The 27,079-nt window shown below is 37.9% G+C and overlaps 2 protein-coding genes across 2 annotated transcripts; one reads left to right on the forward strand and one right to left on the reverse strand.

Moving 5' to 3' along the window:
* Nucleotides 1-3,515: 3,515 nt before the first annotated feature.
* Nucleotides 3,516-10,140, reverse strand: qrfprb (pyroglutamylated RFamide peptide receptor b). Its single transcript, XM_069691254.1, has 6 exons — nt 9,774-10,140; nt 8,212-8,370; nt 5,718-5,779; nt 4,796-5,031; nt 4,487-4,584; nt 3,516-4,378 (listed from the first exon to the last, which is right to left on the reverse strand). Exons 1-6 carry the CDS (start codon nt 10,138-10,140, stop codon nt 3,981-3,983), a joined length of 1,320 nt encoding a protein of 439 aa, XP_069547355.1. The 3' UTR covers nt 3,516-3,980.
* An 8,275-nt stretch (nt 10,141-18,415) lies between these two features.
* tbata (thymus, brain and testes associated) lies at nt 18,416-23,126 on the forward strand. The gene is made up of 8 exons (XM_069691255.1): nt 18,416-18,633; nt 19,508-19,678; nt 19,790-19,878; nt 20,167-20,316; nt 21,453-21,534; nt 21,868-22,027; nt 22,125-22,165; nt 22,773-23,126. Exons 1-8 carry the CDS (start codon nt 18,444-18,446, stop codon nt 22,862-22,864), a joined length of 975 nt encoding a protein of 324 aa, XP_069547356.1. The 5' UTR covers nt 18,416-18,443; the 3' UTR covers nt 22,865-23,126.
* Nucleotides 23,127-27,079: the final 3,953 nt, after the last annotated feature.

Here is a 27,079-nt window from a genome sequence, read left to right on the forward strand (position 1 = left end):
TCTGAATGTAAAATGATTCAACAATCAAATTCCTCAGATTTCTTTCCTGTACTGCAATCGGTTCATTTCTAAAGGCATCAGCCTCGTCACATTTTTAGCCAAGCTTGCTCTTCGGCTGCATGGAGGACCTTCTCTATCAGTTTGTTGGACCGGTACTTGCAACAGAGCTCAACTGTAATCCCACTGACATTGGTGATCCCTTTTCATCAAGTTCCATTATCATGGCCAAATTTGATCTCTTTTATCCTTGTCTTTAACTTGTATCAAAATACCTTCAAAAAAGAAACTCTTTCTACTAATTAGTAAATGTTAGCATGCAAACTTCTTTTATATACAGTGATGTCCACGTGCTACAATAAACACAATCGGTGAATGTGTTCAGCAGGTGTAACATCTGCATGTTGGCATTTTCATTGTGAGCATGTCGCGATGCTCGTGTTTTTATTTAGCTCAAAGCTTGTCTGTCCCACATTTGTATTAAATAATAATTTAGCAGTCAGTTTTACGAAATAATTACCAGCACTAGATTGACTTTATCTTTTTAATGCTTTTTAATTTGTAAGAATTGAGTGTATTCATTTCACTAGGGTAACAAAATCATCTTGGGCTACCATATTGCAGTTATCTGTAAAAGTTTGTCGTATTTGTTTATTTTCTGTTGATTGATCCATTGCGTTTGTTTGTTACCACAACAGGTTGGATGGGAGGTTAACCCCTACCATTTCCTGACTGACATATCTGAGCAAAAAAAAAAAAAAAAAAAAAACGTTCAATGAGCTCTCCAGCAGGTGTAGTTTCACATCCTCAGGTGGGTTCATGAGTATAAAGTGAGGCGTTGTGAAAAGCTTTGAACTGTTGTCATGTAAAAAAAAAAGATTCAGTCCATCACCAACATTTGCTGGACAATTTCTTACTCGTCGTCATGCAGTTAAACTCGATGCTCTGTTGATATTTTGTTCGTCTAAAATGTCTTTTTACGTGACTTGTTTGAATTCAAATGAGTGTCTGCCTTAAAAATACGGTATAAGTTGACTGCAATCGGGATGTAAAAAGTGGGACACATAGGGTAAATATTTGTGTGTTCAATTGTTAAATGTAATATACATCTATAACTGCTTGTGTGTGTCAAAGAAAACATTTTAGGAAAGGTATTGCTGATGATAATGAAAACAGATGTCTGCTCATAATGCCCCAAAAAAGGTTTCACTGCCAAATGACACAAGTCAGTGAATGAAATGAAATCAGCATGTAGTTTGATATTAGAACATGCCATTTGTCTTGATTTAAATGTCCATGCTGTCACAACTTATCCCATATAACATACTCTAAAACTGAAGACTAAAAAAGCATCTTGCTATTTTCATTTATCAACCTCTCAGATACTGAAACATGAATATTTAACATTTGCAGAAAAAAAAGATTTCAACTAAATGAGTCAGTTTCTGTGGAATTATCAGCTCTAATTGGAAACGGAGGCTGAAGTGGCAGCTTTTGATTGCTTTTGTTCTGGTTTTGACACATTTTCTTAGTATACTTCAGAAAATTCTGCTCAACAGGTATTTGCAAAATTAAAATATTGATCACACTCAATGGCAAGAGTTTATATGCCTGAATGAAAAGGGGGTTATGTAATTTGGATCTAGCTTTTCTGGGAGAGAAAAAGGACATTTATTTTCACTCGTGTTACTGTTTTGTTGTTGTCTGGGGCCAGTTCATACATTTTTTCATCCGGTGACAATGTTGAGTGATACAATAAGCCCTTTCTTCAAAACTGGTAATATTCAGCTTTTTTATTTGTCAAAAACTTTATTTCATTACTCCAATTGAAATGTGCCCACTGGTGGCTGAAGTCAGTATTGTTGTTCCTTTATTATTTAAAATCTTAAGTTAGATACAACATCTTAAAGTTCCTTATAGTGCTTCTTTTTAGTATTACCAGTTAAATTAATTGGACCATTTAAGTTACATATTATTTTAGATATTCAGAAGATAATGTTGAAGTTTTTTTTTTTAAATTTTATTCAATAAGAAGGTCTAAAAAAATACTAACAACCCTGATAGGGCTCAGTCCCCCTACAGCAATGTCCACACACTCTGTAAATTAAAACTGAACTTAAACCAATATGTACCTAAAGCAACGGAACAATTTGGAATAGGTCTTTTTATTTGATGTAAAAGAAACTGATAACAACAGAATTATGACCTATTTTGCTGCCAAATCCTGTTCTTGCATAAGAAAAAGTATACAATCCCGACACTGACAGTCGTCTAAGAACAGTATTTGAGAATATGTTTGTATCAAAAGAAAAAAGAAAAAGAAAGACAAACTGAAAAATAAATGTTTTTTAAATGAATGATGGTTTGATTTGCAATACATCATCTTTAAACTCAGCAAATAATTGTGAATAAAAGCCAAGCTGGAATTACCAAACATATCTTAAATACACACCAAAATAACACTCACTTAAATCTTCTTTAGACATAAACATTACAAAAATATTCCACAGCACCATTAGAGAAATACATTAATACATTAACCAATTTTGTCCCTTGTCTGTCTGTCTGAAAGACAAGGCCACATGTAGCCTTAAAAGCCAACAAATTTCCTTCATCGCTTGCGTTCGTCCCACATTTTCATGATACTTCACTTACTTGTGATAAACAGCTTTATTTTTTACCAAAGCGATGATAAAAAAAAAAAAAATACCCATGATCAATTTTGTAATAATAACAAGAATTTTGCGAATACTGAGGAGGCATAAATCTTCAAGCAGTCAACACAGAATAACAATTTTTCAACCAAACTGCGATGACATTGTCATTCATTACAGCCTTCACATTTCCTCAATGAATGTTTTACTCAAACACAATCAACAAAACTGTGCATATGTGGCCCAATTTACAAATGCTTGTATGACCACATCAAAACTTTTCAGTTAATTATATCCATATTTACAGCCATCGTCCCAGTATTCACTGACTTTCATACAGCCCCCTTACGAAGAAAGAAATCTGTGACACGCCGGAAAGAGAGGTAGAAGAGTGAGTGTGATTCACAGAGCGAGAGGGGCTGGAGGAGCAGCAGCAGGGATGAAGAGCTCTAGTCTGTTTGATGAAGTTAGGACCACTATAATGAAACCTGTTGCTACCCATCCATCCATCCAGCCAGCCATCCAGCCATCCAGCCCTCCATCCATCCATTATCTATACCCGCTTTAGTGGGCTGCAGCCTATCCCAGCTCACTTTGGGCGAAGTGTTGATATATATCAACAAGTGTTAATGTTAGCATTTTCTTTTGTGGGTAAAATGAACTGTGCCGCAGCACAGCAGTGTGCTGGTAAAACTCACCGCGTGAAGAGTTTTGAAGGTCATTTTTGAACCATGTAACCAATCTTAAAAAAAACGAATCAGGGAAATAAAAAAAATAAAAAACGTGTAACTTAAAAGAAAATACTGCTTTGAAATATTGCTTTGAAAATCTGATGTTTTCATCGTCAGATTTTTTTTGCGAGTCATTGATTTAAAATCAAATTAACCTGAACCGCGGTGAGTTCAAGGCTGACTTGAATCTAAACTTAGCAGCACAATAAAAGATGAGGCAACAGTTCAGACTGTAACATGACACCATAGTAACATGTTTGGGCTCATATAAGATGACATTGGACACGATGCACACCAACGCATCATTAACAGCTCACCGACAGAGGCTGAAAGTCATGCGGACACAATCAGAATTGATTTGACTGTCACAGCAACTGTTCCTTACGGCTCCCAGTCTTTATAATGAAACTGCTTCTTTTTGACATTCCTTCTTGTTCTTCCTGTTGTATTCCTGACCAGGGTGACAACACCTGCCCTAGCTCCTGGCACTGCAGAGATACTTTGTCAACCGGAGACTCGTGGCTGCTGGCATAAAGTGCTGGTGATTGACAGGACGGTTTCACATTTAAAAACACCTGGACTTTGAGCTGGTTTCTTCTCATTTGACCTGAGACGAGCTGTTTGCTGGGAGCTCCGTTTGGATGGTGGAGATTTTTTCTCCTATAATTTCCCGGGAGCTCTCTCCACACGACGAAGTCGAGGGGCCTTTCTCAGCTGAGTGCTGCTCTAAGCTGTTGCATTCATCCGGTTTCAGAAAGGCCTCTCTACTTTGAGGTTTGATGAACTGCAAGTTCAATCCAGGTGCCACCACAGCGCCGCCTGACTGGTTGGGTTTTTGGATGCAGTGGGAGAGGGTGGAGACGCATCTCTTCTTGAAGTTCTCGTTCATGAAGGCATACACGATGGGATTGTTGAAGCTGTTGAAGAACCCGATGGCCTGAACAATGGCGACGATCATGTTTAGCGTAACTCCATCGTATTTATTCTCCAGGTCAGCTGGACAATTACACACAAACAGAAAACTTAAATAAAGGGCAATATGCACTTAAGCTACATCAAGAAAATAGTTTACAAAATTTCCTTTTGACTAGAAGCCTTACTTACAGTACTCAAACAGCATGTGGACTGTGTGGAACGGTGCCCAGCAAATGGTGAATAGCAGGACAATGGTGATCATCATTTTAACGGCTCTTTTCTTTTTCCTGGAGAAGGAAAAACACAAATCATCTTTAACAAGTAAAGAAAACTAGATAACGGTCTTTCTCGCTACCAAAAACATTGATCTTCTGTTAAAGTGTGCACAACCATCGTCAGTTGTGTTAATTGGAACGCAAAACCAAGCTAAAATCAAAAGATAGACCATTTATAACACGATTGAACATTTTCATTGGTGGTGCCTCAGCTCTTACCTACCTCGAGATCTTACTGATCTCCCTGTGGTTCATGGTGTTGAGAACTGAGGTGTCGCCCACACGCTTGCGGATCCACAATTCGACGCTGATACGCGTGTAGAGGAACAGCATGGTTATCAAAGGGAGCAGGAAAAGAGCAACCATGATGAAGGTGCTGTACACCTGCCTATGACTCAGAGAGCTCCAACTCTCCTGACAGCACACGTGGCTGTGATCATACAAGAAGTCGTACTTCACCTGAGGGAGGGAGGGAGGAAGCAAAGCCTTTAACACCTTGGACAAAAACAGCTCTAACTGACAGGGTGATATTTACATGACGCTTTGTGACGCTTATGCTGTACGTTTAATTTTTCCCAGATCTTTTACCATTTCACACAATTTGGGGTTGCAGTTGAGAATTTTTTTCAACAGGTCCGATAACATCGGTGTTTATTGATGTAACGCTGTTTACGCGCTCATTCCCGAGAGATTGACTGAACAAGAATAGTTTTCTTCCTATGGCTGCTTCTTTGGCATCACATTGCTCGATGATTTACCAATTAATTACATGTGCAAAACAAACAGGGCTACGATGAATCCAAGCCAGCTTGAATAGGAAATAAAGCAAACATTTTCGGGAGCAGTCTGGAGGGCTGAAAGCTAACAATATGATCCCAATACTTTTGTGTCAGTAGAACTACAACCAGAAATGTGAACCTTCCCCGACTGAATACATTTCCATTTTAGAGTCAAACATTTTCTTAGGTAATGTAAGATAGTTATGTATTGTTATCCATATCAAAATTGAAAACAATTTTCATGCTCTTTTGAGCTGCATCACTTTTTTTTTTTTTTTTTAAGTTTGCTTGTATCAAGAGTGTGATTTTGCTGATTGATGCTGAAGAAAGTAGTTTTGTAGTGATTGGCTTTTGAAGGGCACTTACCTCTAGCTGCTGCACAAACAGCATTGGTGAACCCACTATCACAGAGGCAATCCATACAAGCCCTGCAGGATGCAGACAGAGAGGCTGTTCACATAACGTGTCGTGGATGATCGGATTACAAGCAGTCAGCTCAAAGTTCAGGTGTGAACGCACTCGAGACACATTGAGGACAGAATGAGATCAAATCCGCTGAGACTACACTCGAAGGTCCGGGACACAGTAACATACATTTACTGGCAAACCGGTCACTATAAAGCAGTCGTTTTCTCTATAAAGCCGTCGCCTTTTTGCACAGTTCGTTTATCCACCACAGCACAGAGCCCGACCCTCTCAAACCTGCTGGAATAATTAAATAATCAGAGGCTGACCCAATCGAGTCCATCCTGACAGCTCAAGTTGTGAATTACCAACTTGGTACAGACATGAAATATGTCAAATTTCTAATTGATGGCGCATTAAAATGAGGCTCCAGTTACCAAGGATATTTTGTTTTGTTGAATGTCTGTTGCTTCCACTCCTCTCTCCTCCAAAGTCAGGTGTGAACTGAGTATTTTTTACTTTGGGATTTTATATTGTATATATTTAAACCGTTTTATCTGTCGATTGTATTTGTTTGCATTACATAAATAAGTCTGTTCACATTTGGGATCAACTTTGGGCCTTTGGATTACAAGCGGATAACTCTAAATACAGCAGAAAGAGACAGGGTACATCCTGAAGCCCAGTCTGACCTGAAGGACAGTGAATGATCTGCAGTGAAGGATAAACTGCATATACATAACTAATATACACCATTATTGTATACTGTCCAAATATCTAAATAATTATTGTAATGCTTTTGCAGCACTTGGGAATTTGGATTGAATATAGAGTTTGATAGATACGGTAGAGGCGCCATGAAAAATTCAGGAAGAGTAACTTTTTGGACGACTAACGGCAAGCAGCCGTGACAGCAGCCCGGCAATCAGACACCGCTTTCATGCTGTCATGTAATTAACCAGCTGTCAATCATGTGGAGCCCCTGCAAGATGCGTCCTTATTTCTTTGATCTTTTTTCCAACGGTGCAAAACCAGAACACACCAGATGTAACATGTAACATGCTGTGGCAAATCAAAATATGAATATGATGACGCAGCACTGGTAATTTAGTCTGAAATGTCAGATCTTAATAACTTCAATAGTATAAATATGAATACATAAATCCAGTCATGGTTAGGTAGACTACACAGTATGTTCTTTGTGGATTTCCACTTAAACAAACAAACAAACAAACAAACAAACAAACAAACAAACAAACAAACAAACAAACATAACTAAATGTGGTAAGACTCTGAGTTGTTTGAAATTGCAGCAGAGAAAGCTGGCGCCGCACTATCATAGTTTACTTTTACTCTAAAACTTTCCGATGTTGTTAAGGCCAATTCATGTTTACCGTGTGTGCGATGGACTTTAAAGGCCGACAGCGGATGCAGTTTCATTCATACAGTCAGAGGGTGTGCATTGGTCTGACATGCAGACACGAGCCGGACTTTGCTGCAGTGCCCACCCCTGAGCACGGTGGTGGACTGACATAGTGCAGGATGTCCGGGGAATTGGAAACTTCCCACTGTGTTTGGTGGTGCCATGATTTGTCAATGCTTTCCATCGATGGCGCCCAAAGTCTGCAAGCTTACTACTTAAATTACAAATAGATCTACTTCATTGTTCTCATGGCTGCTCGTGATGCACGTTATCGCTTCACAATGGTGGACGTGAAGGCCTACGGTCGTGAAAGTACTGGTGGCCTCTTCAAGGAGAGTGGTTTCACCAGTTTAAGACCATCTGTGTGTACTTGTACTATGTCAGTGATGAAGTGTGTGGAATGGTGAATTTCCTTGCCTAGTCTCTTCTCAATATAAACATCCATTTTGTCTTCCTGGACCTGTGCAGTTTGTCTGTGTGCAGTGTATATTTTGGCTATTTGGGTAGATCAAATTTACATCACGCTGACTGTTGCAGTTACTCAGAAAGCATTTATTAGCTGTTTTTTGGTGCCTTTTATTCACATCTACCAAACCTCAGTAACACATCATATAAGGTCATTGGTTATTGGAACTCCACGGAGGAGTAAGGGTTCAACAGACAAAAACATGCTCTTGTAATACTCAAGATCAAAAGAATAGAGCCGCCATGTCTGCTTGTCTGTTTAAATTCAGCCAAAAGAAACTTGTTTCAGCCTTGAAAGCTTTTGTCCACTGCTCCTGTCTCTTTGTAGGTCCAAATCCATGTTTACATGCATCTTCACTCAAGGATAATTCTTGCATGAATTGAATTTTGTTACATATAGTGATAATTTGGCATGCAGACTGCTGAGAAGCAACAAAGCAAGGTGAAGGTGCACCAGAGGCTTTACAATATGCTTATTTACTTTTTAAGTCAGGTTTAATTTGTTTACAGAATAGAGGTAGCACGCCTTAAATAGTAATGAACCACTCTTGGAAACATATACAATACCTAGTCTCTTGTATGCTCTCCTGGACGAATGCTGCCTCCTCATCTTCAGTGGGAAGACAATGCCCTGATATCTCTCAATGGCAATGCAGGTCATTGTGAGGATGCCTGTCACGATGGCTGTAGTCTGTACAAAGGGAACTGTCTTGCAAACCAGAACCCCTATAGGAAAGAAACAGATGGATTCAAATTAGATGCTGAGAAAAGAGTTCACATGACTCCGATTGTTAGATCTTCTTTGAATTGAAATGAAAAAAATAAGCATCCTTTGCTTACACAACTTGGTGAGTACACACATTTCACAGATAATGAAGCACAGAGCAGAAAGCCACATGTCAAGTCTACCCTAATAACACCCTGAATTAATTGTTTCTGCAAATCAACAGGAGCACATGCTTTGGGCTGACTATGATCTTGCTATGATACACTGAATGTCAGCTGTTGGCTGCAGTTCTGTTGGTTACTGTTTTGAGAACTGTCTAAACATAACCTCTCTGTAAAGCTCATTTTCTCACTTTCTGTTCACACTTGACGACAAGAGGTGGTAATTTAGCTTCCCAGCGGATCTTTTAGATGATTAAATAATTTAAACAGTAATAACCAGTTTTACTAAGGTCTCGGCACCTCAGATCGGAACCTTACAAAAACTTGAATCAACACCTCCTACTTTCTGTTTACGCACTATTACTTGCATAATTTCCTAAATGTTAATGAAGTTGTCCCTCTGCCAAGTTTGACATGAGCACGCCTAATTATGTAGCCTACAGTAATATATCTTTTTATCCAGCAATGTAAATGCTGCAAGACTGATCTGATCCAGAAAAACAGCCTGTAATATTTCAGTATTGCAGAGTTGTAGTGGGCATTGATATGCGTTTGTCCCACATCACGTTGTCTCCTTGTCCCTTTCTTAAATAGAAGCACAGTCCTAGGGGCTATAAATGTGATCAGCTGAGCCAGCAGCACTTCAATTCCCTCCTGCTCTCTGTCCTCTCAGGTTTGACTCAAAATACACACTGTGCCATTATTTCTTTTAATTATTTATCGTACTTTAGCCTTTAGTAGACACGAGGGTTTAATTTGTCGCTTAGTTACTGCTGCAGTTTTATTGTTTCTTAAAAGTTCATTCCTAGAAGCGATCAATGCTTTGTTTGCTCTGCACTTAACCTGCACAGTTTGATTAAGGCTCTGTCTGTTTTCCGTATTAAGTGTTTGCTCTGTTGGCTTTCATTTATCTGAGTGAGGATTGCATGCTTATTGCGCTCGATGAGTTTCCTGGGTGTAAGCCACGCGTATCACTGTAAAAGTGATGCATTTTAATGAATGAATGCACTTAACTGTGGAGCCTGATGCAAATATTAGGTTCTTAGATACAATTTTATATTTTATATATGTTATTTTGCTCACTGATCGCAGTTTGATGAAGCATAAATCGATTTCCCAGAGATGACGTGTCATTCTCTTCTTCGCATGACAGCAGCAGTTCCCTTAATTTTCAATATTCAAATCCTCGTCCCGATCTCGACGTGGGTACAGTTTTATAAAGAAGGAAGTTTAAAACTCACCGCCGAACCATTCAGAGGAGATGTTCTGCAGCAAAGTGAAAGGTATGCAGAAGAAAGTGATGAGCAGGTCACTGACCGCCAGAGAGCAAATAAAAATATCTGTCGCCGTCTGTGTCGCCCGTTTCTTCACAATTATGTAGATGACCAAACTATTTCCAGCCAGAGCCAGGACGAAAATAACCGCGTACATGATCACGAAGGTGGTCTTGGCGCTGTACGGTAACTCGGGGATGTAGACGAGCGGCTTGATGTTATAAGTGTTGATAAACTCCTGTCGGCTCAGGTTGTAGTACTGGAGCATCTCGTGCAGCACTTCAGGCGTTATTTTGGTGGAGCTCTGCCCCGAGTCTGTTGAAACTGCCGCCATCCTGAACTGTGACTTCAACCACGACACCAAGTTGGTTGAAGATGGAAAGAAAGTCTGAGCTGAAACCTTCTGGTGAACCCACAGGTGCATCTGGATGATGCGCTGCCTCTTTCATACAGCAAACCTTGCTGCGGCTGTGTGTGTGTGTGTGTGTGTGTGTGTGTGTGTGTACACACACATGTCTTTCTATAGTTGTGAGCACAAATCTTGGTTCAAAAACATATTGAAGAGGACCAACACACATTGAGGACATTAAGGCTGGTCCTCACAACTACAGAAATACAGTGTGTGTGTGTGTGTGTGTGTGTGTGTGTGTGTGTGTGTGTGTGTGTGTGTGTGTGTGTGTGTGTGTGTGTGTGTGTGTGTGTACGCACGCATGTCTTTCTATAGTTGTGAGCACAAATCTTGGTTAAAAAACATATTGAAGAGGACCAACACACTTTGAGGACATTAAGGCTGGTCCTCACAACTACAGAAATACAGGACTGTGTGTGTGTGTGTGTGTGTGTGTGTGTGTGTGTGTGTGTGTGTGTGTGTGTGTGTGTGTGTGTGTGTGTGTGTGTGTGTGTGTGTGTGTGTGTGTGTGTGTGTGTGTGTGTGTGTAATTGTCAGATGTATGAATATAGGATCCTGTTTAGTTTTTTAAAAAAGTTCAATTTAAACTTAAAATGGACACGGTGCATTACATTAAAGACGTCTGCTGCTACATTGTTACTTTGTCTTTTAGACCCATAGACATATATACTAGACATAATAAATATAGAAATAATACATTTCAGGGAAAAAACGACAATATAGATGAAAAGTCCATGATTTCTTAGAGCTGGCTATCGCTACCGTTAGCTTTTAAAGTCCAACACTGAAGGCCAATTAGTTAGCCATTAGGGACCAGAAATACCTGATAATTTCTTCTAAAGTGTCCTGAAATAAATGATCTTACACTTGTCAGGGTTCAGTAGTCTGACTTCTAATCAATCTATTTCAGTGTATTGTTAAGTCAGAGTATCCTGCAGGCTGTTAGTCAGCAGTAGGAACGGTCAGCAAACACGGTAAAAATGTGAAATGTTGTCGAAGCCAACCAAACAAATTAAGTCCTGTGAGGAGTAAAGTTTTTCTAATAACAAATTAGTGATAAGGAAAATATTAAACTCAACTTTATTTTTGATAACCTTTTCACAAGTTTTTCCTGCACCAAATTTCCTCTTTTCTTTCCAGGGAATTATTTAGAAACAGTGGTCCCATATGATCGTAGCAAAAAGCAAACATTAGAGAAGAAAAGATAAGGTTTCTGAAGTTGAATTTTTCTGATGGAAGAAGCGCTAACATGATTTGTGCACTGCAACTTGCTTTGAGTCATAAATGTTTTATATTGAGATATGAACAGATTTTTTTTTTTTAATTTTAATTGCATTCCATTAATCAGCCAATTGCGGTTGACAGAAAAGTCTTCAAGCTTCTTGTTTGTTGGAGTCAGATGTGCTTTAATAAGCTGAACTATAAGTACAGTAGAGCAGCCTAGTTGCATCCAATCCAACAATTTACGGAGTGCTGGATACGCGAATACAAAGAAAGGGAAAAGACACCAGCATTGTGTGCTGTTGAACACAACATGTCAGCATTTCTCCATGTGAGCGTCAGAGAAAATAAAAGGGCTTTGTTAGCCAAAGGGAAGGAGGCAGATGCATTGATTTTTACATGCTAATAAGCAGTTTAACACCAACCCAAAGCTTTAACAGTTAAAATGCTGTTAATGCTGATTTAGATTAATAAATAAATGTAACAGTAATTGTCATTCCTGCCACTTCATACAGAAAAATATATTTATAGAGCTTCATAAAATGCCAAAAAGAAGCCATAGAAGCAAGCACTGTTTTGTCTTGATTCCTTGCTGAAATGTGAAAAACACACACTTATCCTTTTTTGGTTCTTTTGAAGGCATTATTACTATAACACTTTATGTTCTATACAACTTTTAAATAAAGTTAGTAAAACTGAGTAAAAAGTAGTAAAATAGCAAGTGGAAAAATAGAAAAAGGTGGACAACATGACAAACACATCAAGAAACAACAAGAACCGAAAGAAGTAAGAATGGACAAGACAGTAAACATTTATATTAAAATTTATTTACCAATTTTTCCACATAGATATGTAGGCAGAAAGCATGAGAATGGGGGACTGAAAAGCCTTTTTACCCTGTTTGGACTGACCAGATCACTGCCTGGGGGTTTCAGGCTTTACATTGGCTAACAGGGGACAGAGCTGGAGCATGCAGTACTTTAAAATGTTATCAGCTAAATAATGGCTAGACCACAAGGACTAATGTGCTCTCCTCTCCTGGAAGTTTTTGAAAGCATGAAGGATTAGCATTTGGATAGGCTATAGGTCAATGATTGACTTTTAGCAGTATCCTGAGTGGAGAGAAGTGAAATTTTCTAAGCAATAAAGATGAAAGCATAAATCAATTTTGAAAAATCAGCATTTGATTACCCATAAAAATGAAGGTCAGTAGAGGTAAAACCGACTAACATCTGAATTACCATTTTCAAAACTCCTTGAAATTATACCACAGAATACACTGTCAAACTTCTTGTTAATAATTTACAAATAAAATGATTTTCTAATCTAACAGCAATGGTTAATGTTTGGTAAGGTTTCTAAACAAAATATCTATTGGTTGAGGTTACGGTGTCTGACTATGTTTGAGATTCTAATCTCAATAAATTGACTGGATCAAATAACATTTATCACACTTTCATCTTCATGGTTAAATGAATAACTTGGTTAAGCTTGTGGAAATATAATGCACATGTTTTAAAGAAATACACTCAGTTGCCAGAAATGTTTGGTACAACTGCAATCCAAAACTAATGCAGGCTAATGTATCGACTAAATATTAGAAGCAAAACACCTCATTATAATGCAAAAAAAAAAAAATTGTTTTTACCTTTTGAATCTTCATGAAAGTATAGGCTTTAATTCAGGACTGTTGTAACAGTGCAGTAGTTTTACTTGCAGGCACAGAGCCATGTATTACAGATACTTTTTTAAATGAAGGTTGAACTAGGCCATGCTTAAAATTGAATTAGAGCAATTTTAAACAGACATTTATGGTTCTAGACAATATTTCCTAATTACTTTAATGGTCCTCTGAGTTTTTCTTTTAACACCACTTATTAAGCTGATGTGTGCTTTTTGTAAAACAACCATAGGATGGAGTTACGAGAAATGTGGTACATACATTTCACTGGAAAGTCCTCGTTTTTAACCTAGCACCATCATATCACCAGGTCATATATAAAAATAACGATGAAATATCTACTTATCTTGTTACATTTTAAACTGTACATTGTGTGTTGTTGGCACACTGAATGAAACTCTTCTCACTGTGAATGTGCTGGCATGTTGACATGAGGACTAAGCATCACTGTGGCCAGGGCCAACCCCAGAAACTGGCTGCCTGTAAACGGCAGTCTTTTGTAAGAAGTAGGGATTATGTGTCATGTAAGTGCATATACGTAGCTCAGGGGACATGTACAGGTTATAGGCTTAATTTTCTCAGGTTTGTTAATGAAATCCCATTTTGCAGGGACAAGGGCTAATAAACACTTTCTTTTTTATAATGTTAAATCTTCAATAATTGTTATTTGAGACGTTTACAGAGAAGTCTTTTCTCCTCTTTTGCACTGTTTTTCTTTGTTTTTGATATCTGCTATGAGATCATTTAGCCACACTTGTGTTTACTTTATCTCAGAATAATTTTTAGACACAACTGCTCATTTAGTAGATTTTTCTCTCTTGATGGAGGATTAAGGATGTGAATTAGCCCAAAAGAAAGAGTCAAAACAATACAATAATCTGAGGGCAGAGAATAAGTGAAATGGGGACAATAAATATTAATATTAAAAAAGTAAAGATACAATTTGGCACCAGAATGGATAACTGTTTATAAATTCCCAACAAAACTTAAAGAGGCATTTGTCTATATAATGAACCAAAAATTATGCAGTTCCAAAAAGTGGTACATATGATCAAGACTGAACTCAAGTTCTCAAGGTTATTACATTGAAACTATTTGGTAATATTCACCGTTGCATAGCAGAATATACTGCAGCTTTTACCCTGTGATTTTGGTAATACTAAATGGAAACTGGTAGCACAGACACAAAAGCTTTTGAAATACTTCGGCTCGCTGAGCATAACACTTTGCAGTGTTCAAATAAATGCTCAAAAGATGAACGCGTTTTACAGAGCCAGTTTGATTTTGATGCACAGCTTAATTCAAACAAAAGCTGATAAGCCAAAGCACACCGACCATTGAGGGACACTTAAGTCTCAGATGACACAATTTAGAAAGGCAGAGCTACAGGAATTACACACACCTGAGAATTCAGTATGAAGGGAGGGTCTGCATATTGGTTCAACTTCAATATCTCAAAACTACCTTGACTGCAGATAGAAACTAATAATTTCAAGATCACAATGCATTTGTGGGACCTCATATCAAGCATAAGAACATCATACAGTTTGAGCTGCCGCTCTACTACATACTCAGAAATTGCATAAATAAGAAAGAAAATGAACTAGAACAAAAAAATTATTTAATACAATTACAAATACATTACAAATACACGCACGCACATGAATCCCCTTTGTGGATCAAATTATTTGGTGTTTACTAAAATATAATGCACTATTGAGTGGCTTTCAAGCTTTAATATACTGTTCCATATATCTGATGTTTTTCCGTCCACCAGAGGAAATTAATACACCTGTTGGTGGGGAAGTAGAATAAAAAAATAAAAAAATAAAAAAACAGTATAAAAAACACAGACAAGCAGAGGCCGACAGCTTAACAGACATCAAGACATAAAAGTAAGATAACGTTCTACCAAATAATTCCCTGAAAGACAAGAAGACATAACAAATCTCTTTTGGTACTTCAACAACCTTCAAATTCAATTTGAAAAAAAGAAAATGACGTCTTGTTTTATCTTGACCTCCTCAGACTCAGGATGATAAAGCACAGAGAGATTTAAAAAAATGTTTGATATTTGTTTTTTTCAGATTCAAACAATAAACAAAGTCAACGGAAAATAACCCCCTTTTTTAACAGGACGGCAACCACAATTTAATTTTGCCAATGTAGTCTAAATTCCCTGTGGCAAGTCAAAAGATAAAAGACAAAGAACTTTTGTCCATTTAGCACAAAGTCAGTCCTCCATTAGGATCCACAAAAGTGTGTCATCTATTTAATTTCTTAATTTATATCTTTTGCTTTTACATTTTGTCTTGACATATGTTTTATGTAAAGAACTTTGAATTGCCTTTTTGTTAAAATGTGCTTTAAAAATAAGTTTGCCTTGTGAACTCCACCAATAACTTTCATATAACTTCTGTTTACTTTGTCATTTTTTTTTACACTTAAATAAAAAGGCCAAATCCATCTACCCCAAATCCTTGCAAATGCTTTTAGATTTCATTACTGCCTGCAAAACAGTCAATCACTCCATCCTCTGGGACCACCATGAGCATGTGTTTGGCAGTCAGGCACAGGCCTTTAAAATGGTTTGCCTCTTACCTCACAGACAGATCAGCCTTAGTTAAACTTGATGTGTCCTCCTTCTCTGCAGTCATCTCCTGTGGAGTGCCAGACGGCTTCCAGTGTATGCTTCCTTTGGGGTCTATTATCAGAAGATAATTACTTCTACATACTACCTACCTGTATCTCCCACTGAAACCGTTAAAGTTAATTTCCTTCTTCATTGTACTAATAATATAAAATCTTCAAATGGCAAAAAGCCTTCTCTTGCCAGAAGGACATATTCGGCCCAACAGAAAACTCAAACAATGCCTTCAGTCAGTCAATCTTTAATTCTGGGATAAGATTTGACAAATAAAATGACTCAGTTATTAGCACTTCCTTCTTCCATCTTAGATCACTTGCAGAATTAAAATTCATTGTAGTTGTTTAAAAACTCATAAGCTGCAGTTCACGCTTTTATTTCCTCTTGGTTTGACTACTGTTATTCTCCCCAACCTGCTGCTGACCTCCCTTCACTGTTTACCAGTGAAGTGCAGAAATGAACTTAAAGTTCCATTCATTTTTAAAGCCCAGCATGGACTGGCACCAGATTACATTTACTGAACTCCTCACCCTCTATTCAACCTCCAGACCCTTCAGATCTGCTGCCCAATCAACCAATGCTGTCCGTCCCACACACCAACTTCTTAAAAACCAAAAAGTGATTGAACATTTTTAGTCATTGGCCCTATATTGTGGAATAGTTTGCTATGAGGAGTTAGATCTTCCCCCTTCATTGAGGTTCCTCCATCCAGTCTAAAGACCCACATTTCTTTAGCGTCTTTATTGTTATCATTAAGACATTGTGGTCCACACTCTGGCTTTTAATTTGCTGTTTGTGTGATGCATTTAATGTTGCAGTTTCATGCAGATTCTCTGCTCTTATTTATTTACTGTGAAATGTCTCTGTTTGAGCAGTGTTCTAAATATTTGTCTTTCTGGAAACCACCTTGGTCACCATTTGCTGTTTTTAAATGTGGTTTATAATCAAATTGCTGGAGACGAGAATGTGCTATCTCTGTGAAACTAAAAGAGTCCAGCCACTTCTCTTCGCCAGTAATGAACTTCACCTTGCCATAATAATCATATCACGAGGAAATAAACCCAAGTTAGACGTATTGGCCTGTCAGTCAGTTGTCTAGCACTTTGGTCCAGCTACTGTTGGAACAATGTGAGTTTCCACAAAAATTCGTGATTCATAGGTAATAAAGCCTAACCATTTGGCCGACCCACTTCCGTTTGTCCATCACCAACAGTGAGGTTCACATGGGTTCAGGCTACTGACAGGCAGTGGCAGAGTGGCTGTAGATGAGCAGAGAACTGGGAGCAGGTGAAGTGCACGTGGCAGGCAGGAGCCTGAGCACAAAGACAGAAACACTGCAGACTTCTGGTGGGTGGAGAGAGTCATACAAGGAACAACCTAAAAAAAAAAAAAAAAAAATCACAAAAAGACTGAAGACCTAAACTGTGACAGGTGCACTGACTTTGACAATGACAATAAATTGGGTTCTTTTCTAATTGTCACCCTAAAAGCAGGCCTGTAATTAACAGGAAATGCACAGCTGTAGTATTGTACCCCCAACAGAGATGATATTCCATGTGGATGTTATAGTTATACTTATGCACCGTTTAAGGTTTACCACCTTAAAGGAAATCAAGGATGTACATTTTAGTCACAACATTTATAGTTGTCAGAGGTAAATCAGGGGACTGAAAACCCCTCACAATAAGCAGAGAACACGTCATATGTGTAGCCTACAATGAGGACTCGTGAAATGTTTTACCATGACTGGAAAAATCTGTGTGGCGATATGACCCACTTTCTTAATGCATGTTTTCTGGCAACAGTCACAGCTAAATTTAAAGTATTGTGTGGGTTTTGAATGTTTTGGGCAACTTAAAAGTACACTTTCATCTTGGCCTCTCAGCCTCAGTGACGGCAACAGTGTGACGCCAACCTGCCTTCTTTAGCCCTGTTATTAAAAAAAACAAAAAACGGGTCCATTAAGTTTCCCCTTTGGTGGAGGTTGTAGGGGCTGTTCACATCCTGGGAGTGATACCTGGAGAAAGTATTCAGAGCTGAAATGGACATTTTTCTAGCAAAATAATATTTCTGTTTACAGTTTAAATTCCACTACAGAAAGACACCACAGTTCAAGATAAGACCATACAACACCGTGAACTACATTTTGTCGGTGCTTCCCTCTTCTTTCTTTTAACTTGAACTTTTCAGCAGTGAGATCATTACTGTAAACTAAAGGAGTTAAATTCTTTCTGCTTTATATATACAAATCCTGCTTAAAAGAAAATAACTGGTTGAGTATGCCTGTACACAGAAGCCATTGTTAGGTTTAGGTTCCTTAGCAACAAAAGCAACACAGCATTGAGTTCCAAAGGATTCGAGTAGGAGGCTGGTTTCAGAGGTAATGTGCTGCTTTACTTTTATCCTTTTTCTAAATCCTGATTAATTTATACAAAATAAACAGCTTTTTATATCTGGAGTTTGAGGTAAATACATTTTGAGTTGTCCGTGTTTGTCTTCTTTTTAGGTTTTTGTTTTCAAATGTTGTTTTTATATGTGTGGGCACAACTTTGCAATAGAAAAAGTTTTGAATACTTAGGTATTGGTATTTCTGTCAGATGACTTCATAAAGAGACTTTACTAAAGAGCTTTTCTTTTATTCCTTCAGATTTAAAGAAAACCTGCAACTGTCACGAAGACATGTTGACAGTAAACAGCCCTGACTCCAGGGCCACGACAGGAGAAAGGAGTCGCAGTCAAATTATTCAGCTGCCATTCACCACTGAATTTAACATGCTGCCAAAAAGTAGTCCCCGCTTTGGTGCCTTGAGCCACCACTCGTTCTTCTCCCGGCACAACCCTCATCCACACAGGGTGAGGCATATCCAAGGTGAGCAGGCAGCCACAGCCATCTGGCAAGCAACATTCATTTTCTTTATTAAACGGATTGTTTAGTTGACTTGACAGTTAAATCTAACCTTGTTACCGTATTTAATCTCACTTAAAATGAATTAATATGTTTTTTCATCTATGCTGTTCAGACATCCGTAGCTGCAGTAAATAAGGAGCACCCTGAAGAAATATATTCAACAAATCACTCTGGTTCCCATATTTGTTCTATAAATTGTTATAAAAAATTATATGCAAGACATTTGGCATTTTATTGGAGATGTGTTTTCCTTCAAATGCTCAATTATCTTTGCACTATATGACAGAAGAATTGTCCATATAGATACAGTATTACTGCTCTATTATGTGGAGCATTGTTAAAAGAAGATAAATATGATGTTTTTCTGACACTCATTTCTGTTTCCATTCGATGGCAGCTGTTCTTAAAGCTGTATTAATTTGTGCTGCACTCTCAATACTATTTCATTTGATACATACAGTAATTTCTTCATGCATTCATTAAATCTAACTAAGTGAGTGTCAGGGCTGTCACAAAATAAAGCCATTTACAAAGTCCTGACTGTCGAAGCCTTTCTTCCTGAGATGACTTATAATTCACCTGTTACCTACCATGTATGAAATATAAGCCTGTGCTTGGGCAGCTAGAAAAGCAATATTTCAAATGAAAGAGAAGACTGCATTGGAAGAAAAGTAGACTTCATCTTTGTGGTTCACGTGAAGTTGTTGTCTTTAGTCTCAGCAGGGAATCCATTGGCTTTATTTCTTCAGGATACTGCTTTGATTGGACCGCACTTCTGAGGCCCTTTACCTCACATGTATGCACGGTGAATAATGTACGTTTCTCTCTCCCACAGGACTCAATGGGGGGCCCATTTGCATGGTGACAGATGATTGGTTTGTCACCTCATCATTATTTCCTCATCCACTTCTCAAGAGCCACGTCCTCAGGAAAGCAGCCAAGCCAGCTTTTGCTTTTCCACCTGCTAAATTTCTTTATGGAGCCAGTGGAGATAAAAGCAAATCAGGTATGTTTGCACAAATATAGAAATGGCACGTAAATTTGCTCATACTTTTCTCAAGCTTTGCCTTCAAAAGGTCCCATTTAGATTAAATAATTTGTGCTTTTTGTTTTACAGCACTATTTTCAGAGGCCTGGAGGGATGAACTTAAAGAGCTCGCTGCAAAAGTCTGTCTGTCTTCTCAAGCACAAAAGGACAAAAAAGAAGTATGTTGTCGTATTATGAAATAAATCCAGGGTTTCTTAATGGCACACACTTCACGCTTGGCCGCTTAAAATTTCACTCAAATAGTTCATTTGCATATCATCAGCGGTAAATTAGAAGTTGAATTTTCATGTATCCTATGGCAGCATTTGGGGGGAAACTGTACAGTCTCACAGGGCCACTAGCATCGCTGTAGATTCTTTGTCTTTAAAAATTTGTATGGTTATCTTCAGTTTCTATTAAGACACTGTGATATTGGGACAATGCCATCATGTCTTAATGTCTTTCAGAACCAACCAGAGGAAGAATTTGTCCGTCGAAAGACTCAATATTCAGCTGACACTGGGAGAATCATCCCTCCATCGTCCAGATCTTACCAGCGCCAATCCTTCTCCCAGCACCGGAAGTATCCTCAACCCTTCCAAGATCAAGAACTCACGGTGAAACGCGCCTCTACTGATACTGAGCTCCTCTACACTTGTCAAAAAAGTCTCATTTGGGGTAGTTTGTTGTTGAAATGTGGCACAGCTAGGTCATATTTTGTTCCACAGGGTAAGGGCTTAATCCAAAGGAGAGTTCTCATCTTTGAAATTCTCCAGAGTGCACAGCTTCGGGTCAAAGGTTACACTTCATTAGGGCCCGAGCACCGATGGTGCGAAAGCCCTGTTGTTATTTGGGCCCGGCAACTGATGGTGCGAAAGCCCTATTGTTCTTCAAGGAATTATTTTTCTCGTTCCTTATTTTTCTCCGCAAAGAACTGCATTTTTGGCGGCTTTATCATATTCCAAAACTCATGACAGTTGGTACACGCGCGTCTCCCGGCGAATTTTTTTTTATTTTAGTGGAGGAAAAAAAACGTCATAGTATGACTTTTTTGTGATTTTCTGGATGAAAAAAAGTCACACTATAGTATGACGTTTTGGACGGCATACTATGGTATGACTTTCTCTTCATATTTTAGACAACATACTGTAATCTTAAGTATTTAAAAAAAATTTGGGCCGAAAGAAAACGTCATACTATGACTTTTGTGAAAAAAACTTTTTCGTGACTTTTTTGGTTGAAGAAAAAGTCATATTGTATATGATGTTTTGGACGCCATACTATGGTATGACTTTTTCTTCATATTTTAGACAACATACTGTAATCGTAAGTATTTTAAGCACAAAAGAAAGTCACAGTATCACAGGCACAATGGTGCAGTGGTTAGTGCAGGTGGCTCTCAGTGAGAAGGTCTTACTTTTGCTTTCTGCTGGAGACATGCACGTCAGGTCCAAAAAAATGTCAAATTGTTAAAAATATAAAAAGAAAGTCATATCGTCCAAAATATGAAAAAAAAAAGTCATACTGTAGCATGTCGTCCAAAATATGACAAAAAAGTTATACGTATTCCGAAATATGAAAAAAAAAAAAAAAATCATACTATAGAATGTCGTCCAAATTTATGAAAATTCATATTTTGGACGACATGCTATTGTGTAATTGTTTTTCCATATTGGGGGAAATTCACCAATTACCTGAATATAAATTAATGTGATTTGCAGGGTAATGTAACGGTCTGCTGCTCTCTTGTCAGGTTTTGGAGCTGCTGTGTCAGATCCTGCAGACCGACTCTTTCTCCACAGTGCAGCAGTGGCTTCTGCTCGCAGGCCAAAGAGGTAAAACCGGTGGGGGTTGGCAGGGACTGCTGATTAATACTGCTGTAGAAAGTTTTAATTTTGGTGCCAATTACAAAATATAGTTTTTGTTTTTAGTTGAAGAATGAATTAATAACTTCTCCGGTTAACACAGTTTTTAAAAGGTTTTAAATTTGAGCTTTGCTGTTGTGTCATATTCTACCACGTGAACCATTCATCCACTATGTTGTCATTTACATAAATGCCTTTTTAATTGTATTAGCTAATGGCTTGAATAAATTAAGCAGTGAGAAGTCTATAATTATTACTGTAATAATGCCTCTGCTCGTGTTATGTGATGTGGCTGCCCTGCAGAGAAAGACCTGGTGATGGGGATGATCAGTCGAGCTTTGGAAGGTGTCGACCTCGCAGGCCGGAACCAGCAAAACTTTCAGCAGCTCCAGGCTTTTCGTGCATTTCAACCAGGATACGGTCCATCATTCAACCAACCGTCGAGGAACACACAGAGAACGAGGTTGAGGACAACCTCTAAAACTTTCACAGGCATTTTTTCTCATCAGAATTTTTTTTTTTATCCTAATGTGTCTGATATTGTTTATTTACCTCCATAGCTCAAACCAAGTGAATAAAAAATTCAGCGATGACAAACCAGGTAATTTTTCTTCTCTGTGTCGGTATATTTTAGTCTGCTGCTTGTTATTTTAAAAGAACATCTTTTTCTCATTGTTTTATTGCATGCTGGGGTCTTTTTAATGTATGTGTCCTTCATTAATCTGCACATATCTCTACAGCATCACCAGATACACCGTGGTGTGTGTCCTTGGACTAAGTGACAACTCTGCCTGATATAATCGTATATTTTAATCAAGACACTTGTCATTTGTCTTTTTGATGGCACAGGAGGAGTTCCTGAAAGCCCTTTAAATCCATTGTGCAGCTCCTCATACTCTTTTCTCACTAGTGTATTTGTCTCGCTTGATTTGTCTTTGGAGACTTGGTTCTTTGAATTGTTCTCTTTCTTAAAGGCTATCGGCGCATATATAAGTAGATATTCTTATGGAAAAATGAGGAAAAAGAACTAAATAACTTGTGTGTGTGTTTTTAATAGTTTTGTATTGACACATAACTTTAGCTTTGCAAATAATATTGTTTTTTTTTTGGGTGTACATTTTATAATTATGGCACTGCATTTAAAGGACCTGCGACAAGTGTAAAATTATTGCTTTTATATGCGAGTGTAACTTGTATGTTCTTTGCAGAGAGGATCGGAGATGCCGAGGTCTTTGAAGTCCATGCAGGAGCTCAAGACCATCTTCAAGACTCTCCACTTCAGTACAGCGAGAGTACATAGAGTTCTGTAGCTGGAGTACAGTAATTATGGTTTCTTTATTATGACAATTTGTTCCATCCTTAATTGCTCCTATGAGATCTTCTGTTTATGCAGTACCTTCTAGCATATTTAGCATAATAGCTCTGTAGGTATTTCTTTGAAAAACAAGCCCGACTCTGTGGGTGATGCTGTAGTTGTCAATCAGCTGTCTGAAAGAACAGAGCTTGAAACAGAATAAGGCGACATTTTATAAACTGTTATTTGATGTCAAATAAAAATTAAAACTGGATTGCAGATATTTTTTTTGTGTAACTAAACATTGATTAATGAGGGTTTAAATATATATATATATATATATATATATATATACTGTATATTTTTACATATTGAACTGGAAATTTGTTAAACTTGTCTCAAAAGTTTGAGTATTTGACCCCTCTTTCTGATTTAATTTCTCAAATAAAACTAGTGACAAAAGAGTTGACATGAATGCATTTAGCAATGCTTGTGATGCAAAATGGAGCTCTTGGCCTCCATTGCTAAGGACACCTAAATGTTCAGCAAACCAGATTAGCTTCTCTTCCCTGAAATGGATTGATGGCACCAAAGCCCAAGGGTATACAGTACGTAACATGATTTAATGTAGAGGGTTGGCCTGAGAAGTGATCTTGAATTACATACATAAAGCATTACCAGTATTAGCCTAATTCTGTATAATGGATGGAGTATTTCCTCTTCTCTTTCTGTCCTTTCTATTGATAACACCACTAACAAGAATGAATTACATTTCACATCAGGTTGGATTTAGCCAAAAATTATCAAGACTAGACCGACCTTTTAATGCTGCAAGTGACTCAGATTATCCTGCTGCTGCATGCTTCTTTTTTTTTAGCAATGTCAATTACACAGAAAAATATACTATCATCATCAATCAAAATATGAAAGACACTAACACAAAATAATGGATGTTGTGATGTGGCTGACATGAGATATCAGGAGTGCCTCGCGTGTAATCTTTAAAAGGCAACAAAGGATGGAAAAGAAGCTGCAGTCGGTTTCTTCTTTCTATAGACTGCTAAGTATTCAGATACTTATGTAAATGTGGCAATACTGCAATGAAAAAAACTCAGCAATATCAGTAAAAGTGTTGCATTTAAAATTCAACATCATCTGCAGAATCTACCAAAGTGTTAGGTAAGTATCATAAATGTCTTTGTGTCTTTTTATTGCTGTGGAGTACCATCATTTTTGCACAACCTATTATGGCAACCAGGGTGATGCAATATTAACCCTGGCTGAAGTCACCTCGTATAGCCCCACTTATGATTTGTTTTCAGATGCTAATCAACAGTCTCACATCAAAACCCTGCACAATCTTTGTAACAACACTTAATGAAAATATAATGCTGTAAAACTCAAAAAGTCTAAACAGATTTGACATCCCTGGCATCACAGATGCTAGTCTTACTGAATAAGGCTCCCTTGACATGCTTTGTGTGGTATGTTTCACTTATGAGCAGGTAATGGAAAAATTAGATGCGATAGAAAGACGATGTCAAAGTAAGTCTAGCTGCTTCCTTCACCATCTTGAGTGTTTCGAGTGGTTTGGAGCCTGAAGTGACCATATTTGGACGAGATGGGGAAGAGCGACGGGGTGGATCTGACTCGATCTGATCGGGAACCTGAGCACAGAGACTCGAGGAACTTTATACTCCAGCAAGTCGATTCAAACTTAGTAATGTTAGGTTTTCTAATAAATATTTTTCTCTTGTAAAGTCTGATCTTCTTGTTGGCAGTGAAATTAAGCAGACTTGGGATCATTGGCAAAGGGGAATCAGCATCAATATTTATTTTCATATATATATATATATATACATAAATAAATGTAATTCTGTAAATAAAACGTAGGCAAACTGGAGACTAGCTCACAGCATTCTTTCCCACTCTTTACGTAAATATGTACATTTACCAACAAGGTAGAGCTTCTGTTGGAAGTGCCTTTTTTTTGTTGAGAATAAACACAGACGGAAAATTACTATAAATGGAGTAGCTGTTTTTTTCATATCTTTTACAGTTGTTTACATGTTTGTACCCTTGTTTTTTTTTTTTTTTATATATATATTATCATCTGTTAATCATACATCTCGAATATGAATCTTTCATTCTGACCTGTTGGGTGAGCAGCAAATTCTTTTTGAAGTGTAAAATTACAGTTACACAGATTTTCCAAATTTCCCATAATAAAGTAAATATATACAGCAACTAAAATTACCATATTTATTGCCAAAGAAGTAAACCTAAAGTCAACTCTCGGTTGCGAATAGTTAAGCCATGACATGTGTATGACAAGTGCAATATTAAAGCGTTGTGCTGCATTGTCATAAAATGGATTTGAATTGCAGGTATCTTATGTGCTTTATGCATGTTACTCTTCATGCTCCAGAAAGCATTTTGTGTTTTGTTAAGAAAAGCTGAACGGGCAGAACTGTGACAGAAAATGTATTTTTGTGAACCCTGACCTGAACAGAATGCTTTTTAATGACATTTTGTAAATGAAGTGCCCTGACACAGAGCACACACAGTAAAATGAACGCCCATTTTGATGACCCTGTTTACGCTGAGCATCCCAAAGTGTTCAGAGGTCATGTTTCTATCCACAAAAACATCCTAAAGGCTTTCCCCCAGTGGTGTGACCGCAGTTTGGGGTTAGTTGGCCTGGTCAGCAGGTGAAGTTCAGCATTAACGTCATGAAGCCTTCTCACAAGGACACCTGTTGGCTCACAGCGATAAGAGGCAGCTGTTTCTTGCTACGAGGCAGCATTGAGAAGAGAGGGCGGCACTGGGCTCTCAACCAAATATTTTACTGATATAACAGTGACTCCCCCTCACTCACACACAGAAATACACACACATGATTCAGAGACCTCACTCGTGTAACTCATATGAAGCGAGACAGTTGGAGACCCTCCTAAATGAGGTGGAGTTCAAATGGAAAAAAAACAAAAAAACATTTTGCCACATTTCAAAGACACACAAGTCAGAGATCGACGCAAAACCCCTGAAAAGAGAGTTAGTCATTCCACAGACAAACTAGAAACAAGAATGAAAAGGAGTTTAACAGAAAAGTTTATTCAGAGACTGATGAATGAATGAATGAATGAATGAATGAATGAATGAATGAATGAATGAATGAATGAATGAATGAATGAATGAATGAATGAATGAATGAATGAATGAATTGCTAAAACACTGTTGTCCCTTGGGTAAATTCTTCCCAACGATAGGGTTTCCAGCAACTACAATGAAAAGGATGCGTGAATGAATGAGTTGATAAACCATTATTACATTACATTACATTTCATTTAGCTGACGCTTTTATCCAAAGCGACTTACAATAAGTGTGGATTATTGTGCGGAGATATCAAGACTTGTGAATGAGAGTGAGAGTGAGTGAATGAATTCAGTCACTCGTGAATACAATTATGATCAGACGGTGATTCAAATACGGTAAACCCATTTTGTCCTCATGCAGTTGTCATTACTCACATGTTTTGATGTAGCAACAAACTGCTCCCATTAAAAGGAGTAAGGACTAACTGAGGGCTGGATGAATTAATTAATAATTATTGTGTCAAGTGAACAAATCAAATTGTGTCCAGGCCAAAGATAAAAATCTACAAACACATAATAACGACATGGACGACACACATGGATTTTTCCAAAATATGCCAGCAGAAGTGGGCAAAACGTGCAGCCTGGATGACATCTATGATCTCACTACACAACCACTCCGGCATCTGATTACTATTTACGAGTGGAAATGAACTTTGCTTGTGCGGTGAGCAGAGCCCTTCCGCCACAGCAGGTTTTCTCGCCACGTTATTTTGAAGACTACATGTGTAATGAAGGGGATTTTTTTTTATTTTTTATATTGACCTGTAAAACCACATGATTGAAAATTCTATATTTTTTATTATGGTATGGTGTATTATAATCACTGCAACCCCACATATGACTCTGGCTGATTAAATCATAATCAAGCCATGCAAATATATTTTGGAGCATTTGCATCTTCATCTTCACATTATCCACTGCAGGTTTATCAGTGTGACTTCGTCCTTACAAAGTGCCTCTAATCTTTACTGTGCTTCAGGGTCTCATTTCAGGGCTCTGACCAAAATGACCTGAAAACACTCCATATTCCCTCTGGTCTCTGGAGATCCACATCCCCGCATT

This window comes from Brachyistius frenatus, unplaced genomic scaffold, assembly GCF_029030835.1.
Source record: "Brachyistius frenatus isolate BFR_SWC_R1_liver_20210118 unplaced genomic scaffold, ASM2903083v1 Contig_11, whole genome shotgun sequence".
Taxonomy (NCBI): Eukaryota; Metazoa; Chordata; class Actinopteri; family Embiotocidae; genus Brachyistius; species Brachyistius frenatus.

What these genes read in the sequence shown, in the direction of transcription:
- qrfprb (XM_069691254.1), bottom strand. Translation starts at nt 10,140, where the DNA reads ATGGCGGCAGTTTCAACAGACTCGGGGCAGAGCTCCACCAAAATAACG. An exon ending in GAGAGCATACAAGAGACTAG is followed by an intron (nt 5,780 to 8,211) that starts GTATTGTATATG and finishes TGCATCCTGCAG; the next exon opens with GGCTTGTATGGATTGCCTCT. An exon ending in CCACATGCTGTTTGAGTACT is followed by an intron (nt 4,379 to 4,486) that starts GTAAGTAAGGCT and finishes GTAATTGTCCAG; the next exon opens with CTGACCTGGAGAATAAATAC.
- tbata (XM_069691255.1), top strand. Translation starts at nt 18,444, where the DNA reads ATGTTGACAGTAAACAGCCCTGACTCCAGGGCCACGACAGGAGAAAGG. An exon ending in CACAAAAGGACAAAAAAGAA is followed by an intron (nt 19,879 to 20,166) that starts GTATGTTGTCGT and finishes AATGTCTTTCAG; the next exon opens with AACCAACCAGAGGAAGAATT. An exon ending in ATTCAGCGATGACAAACCAG is followed by an intron (nt 22,166 to 22,772) that starts GTAATTTTTCTT and finishes TGTTCTTTGCAG; the next exon opens with AGAGGATCGGAGATGCCGAG.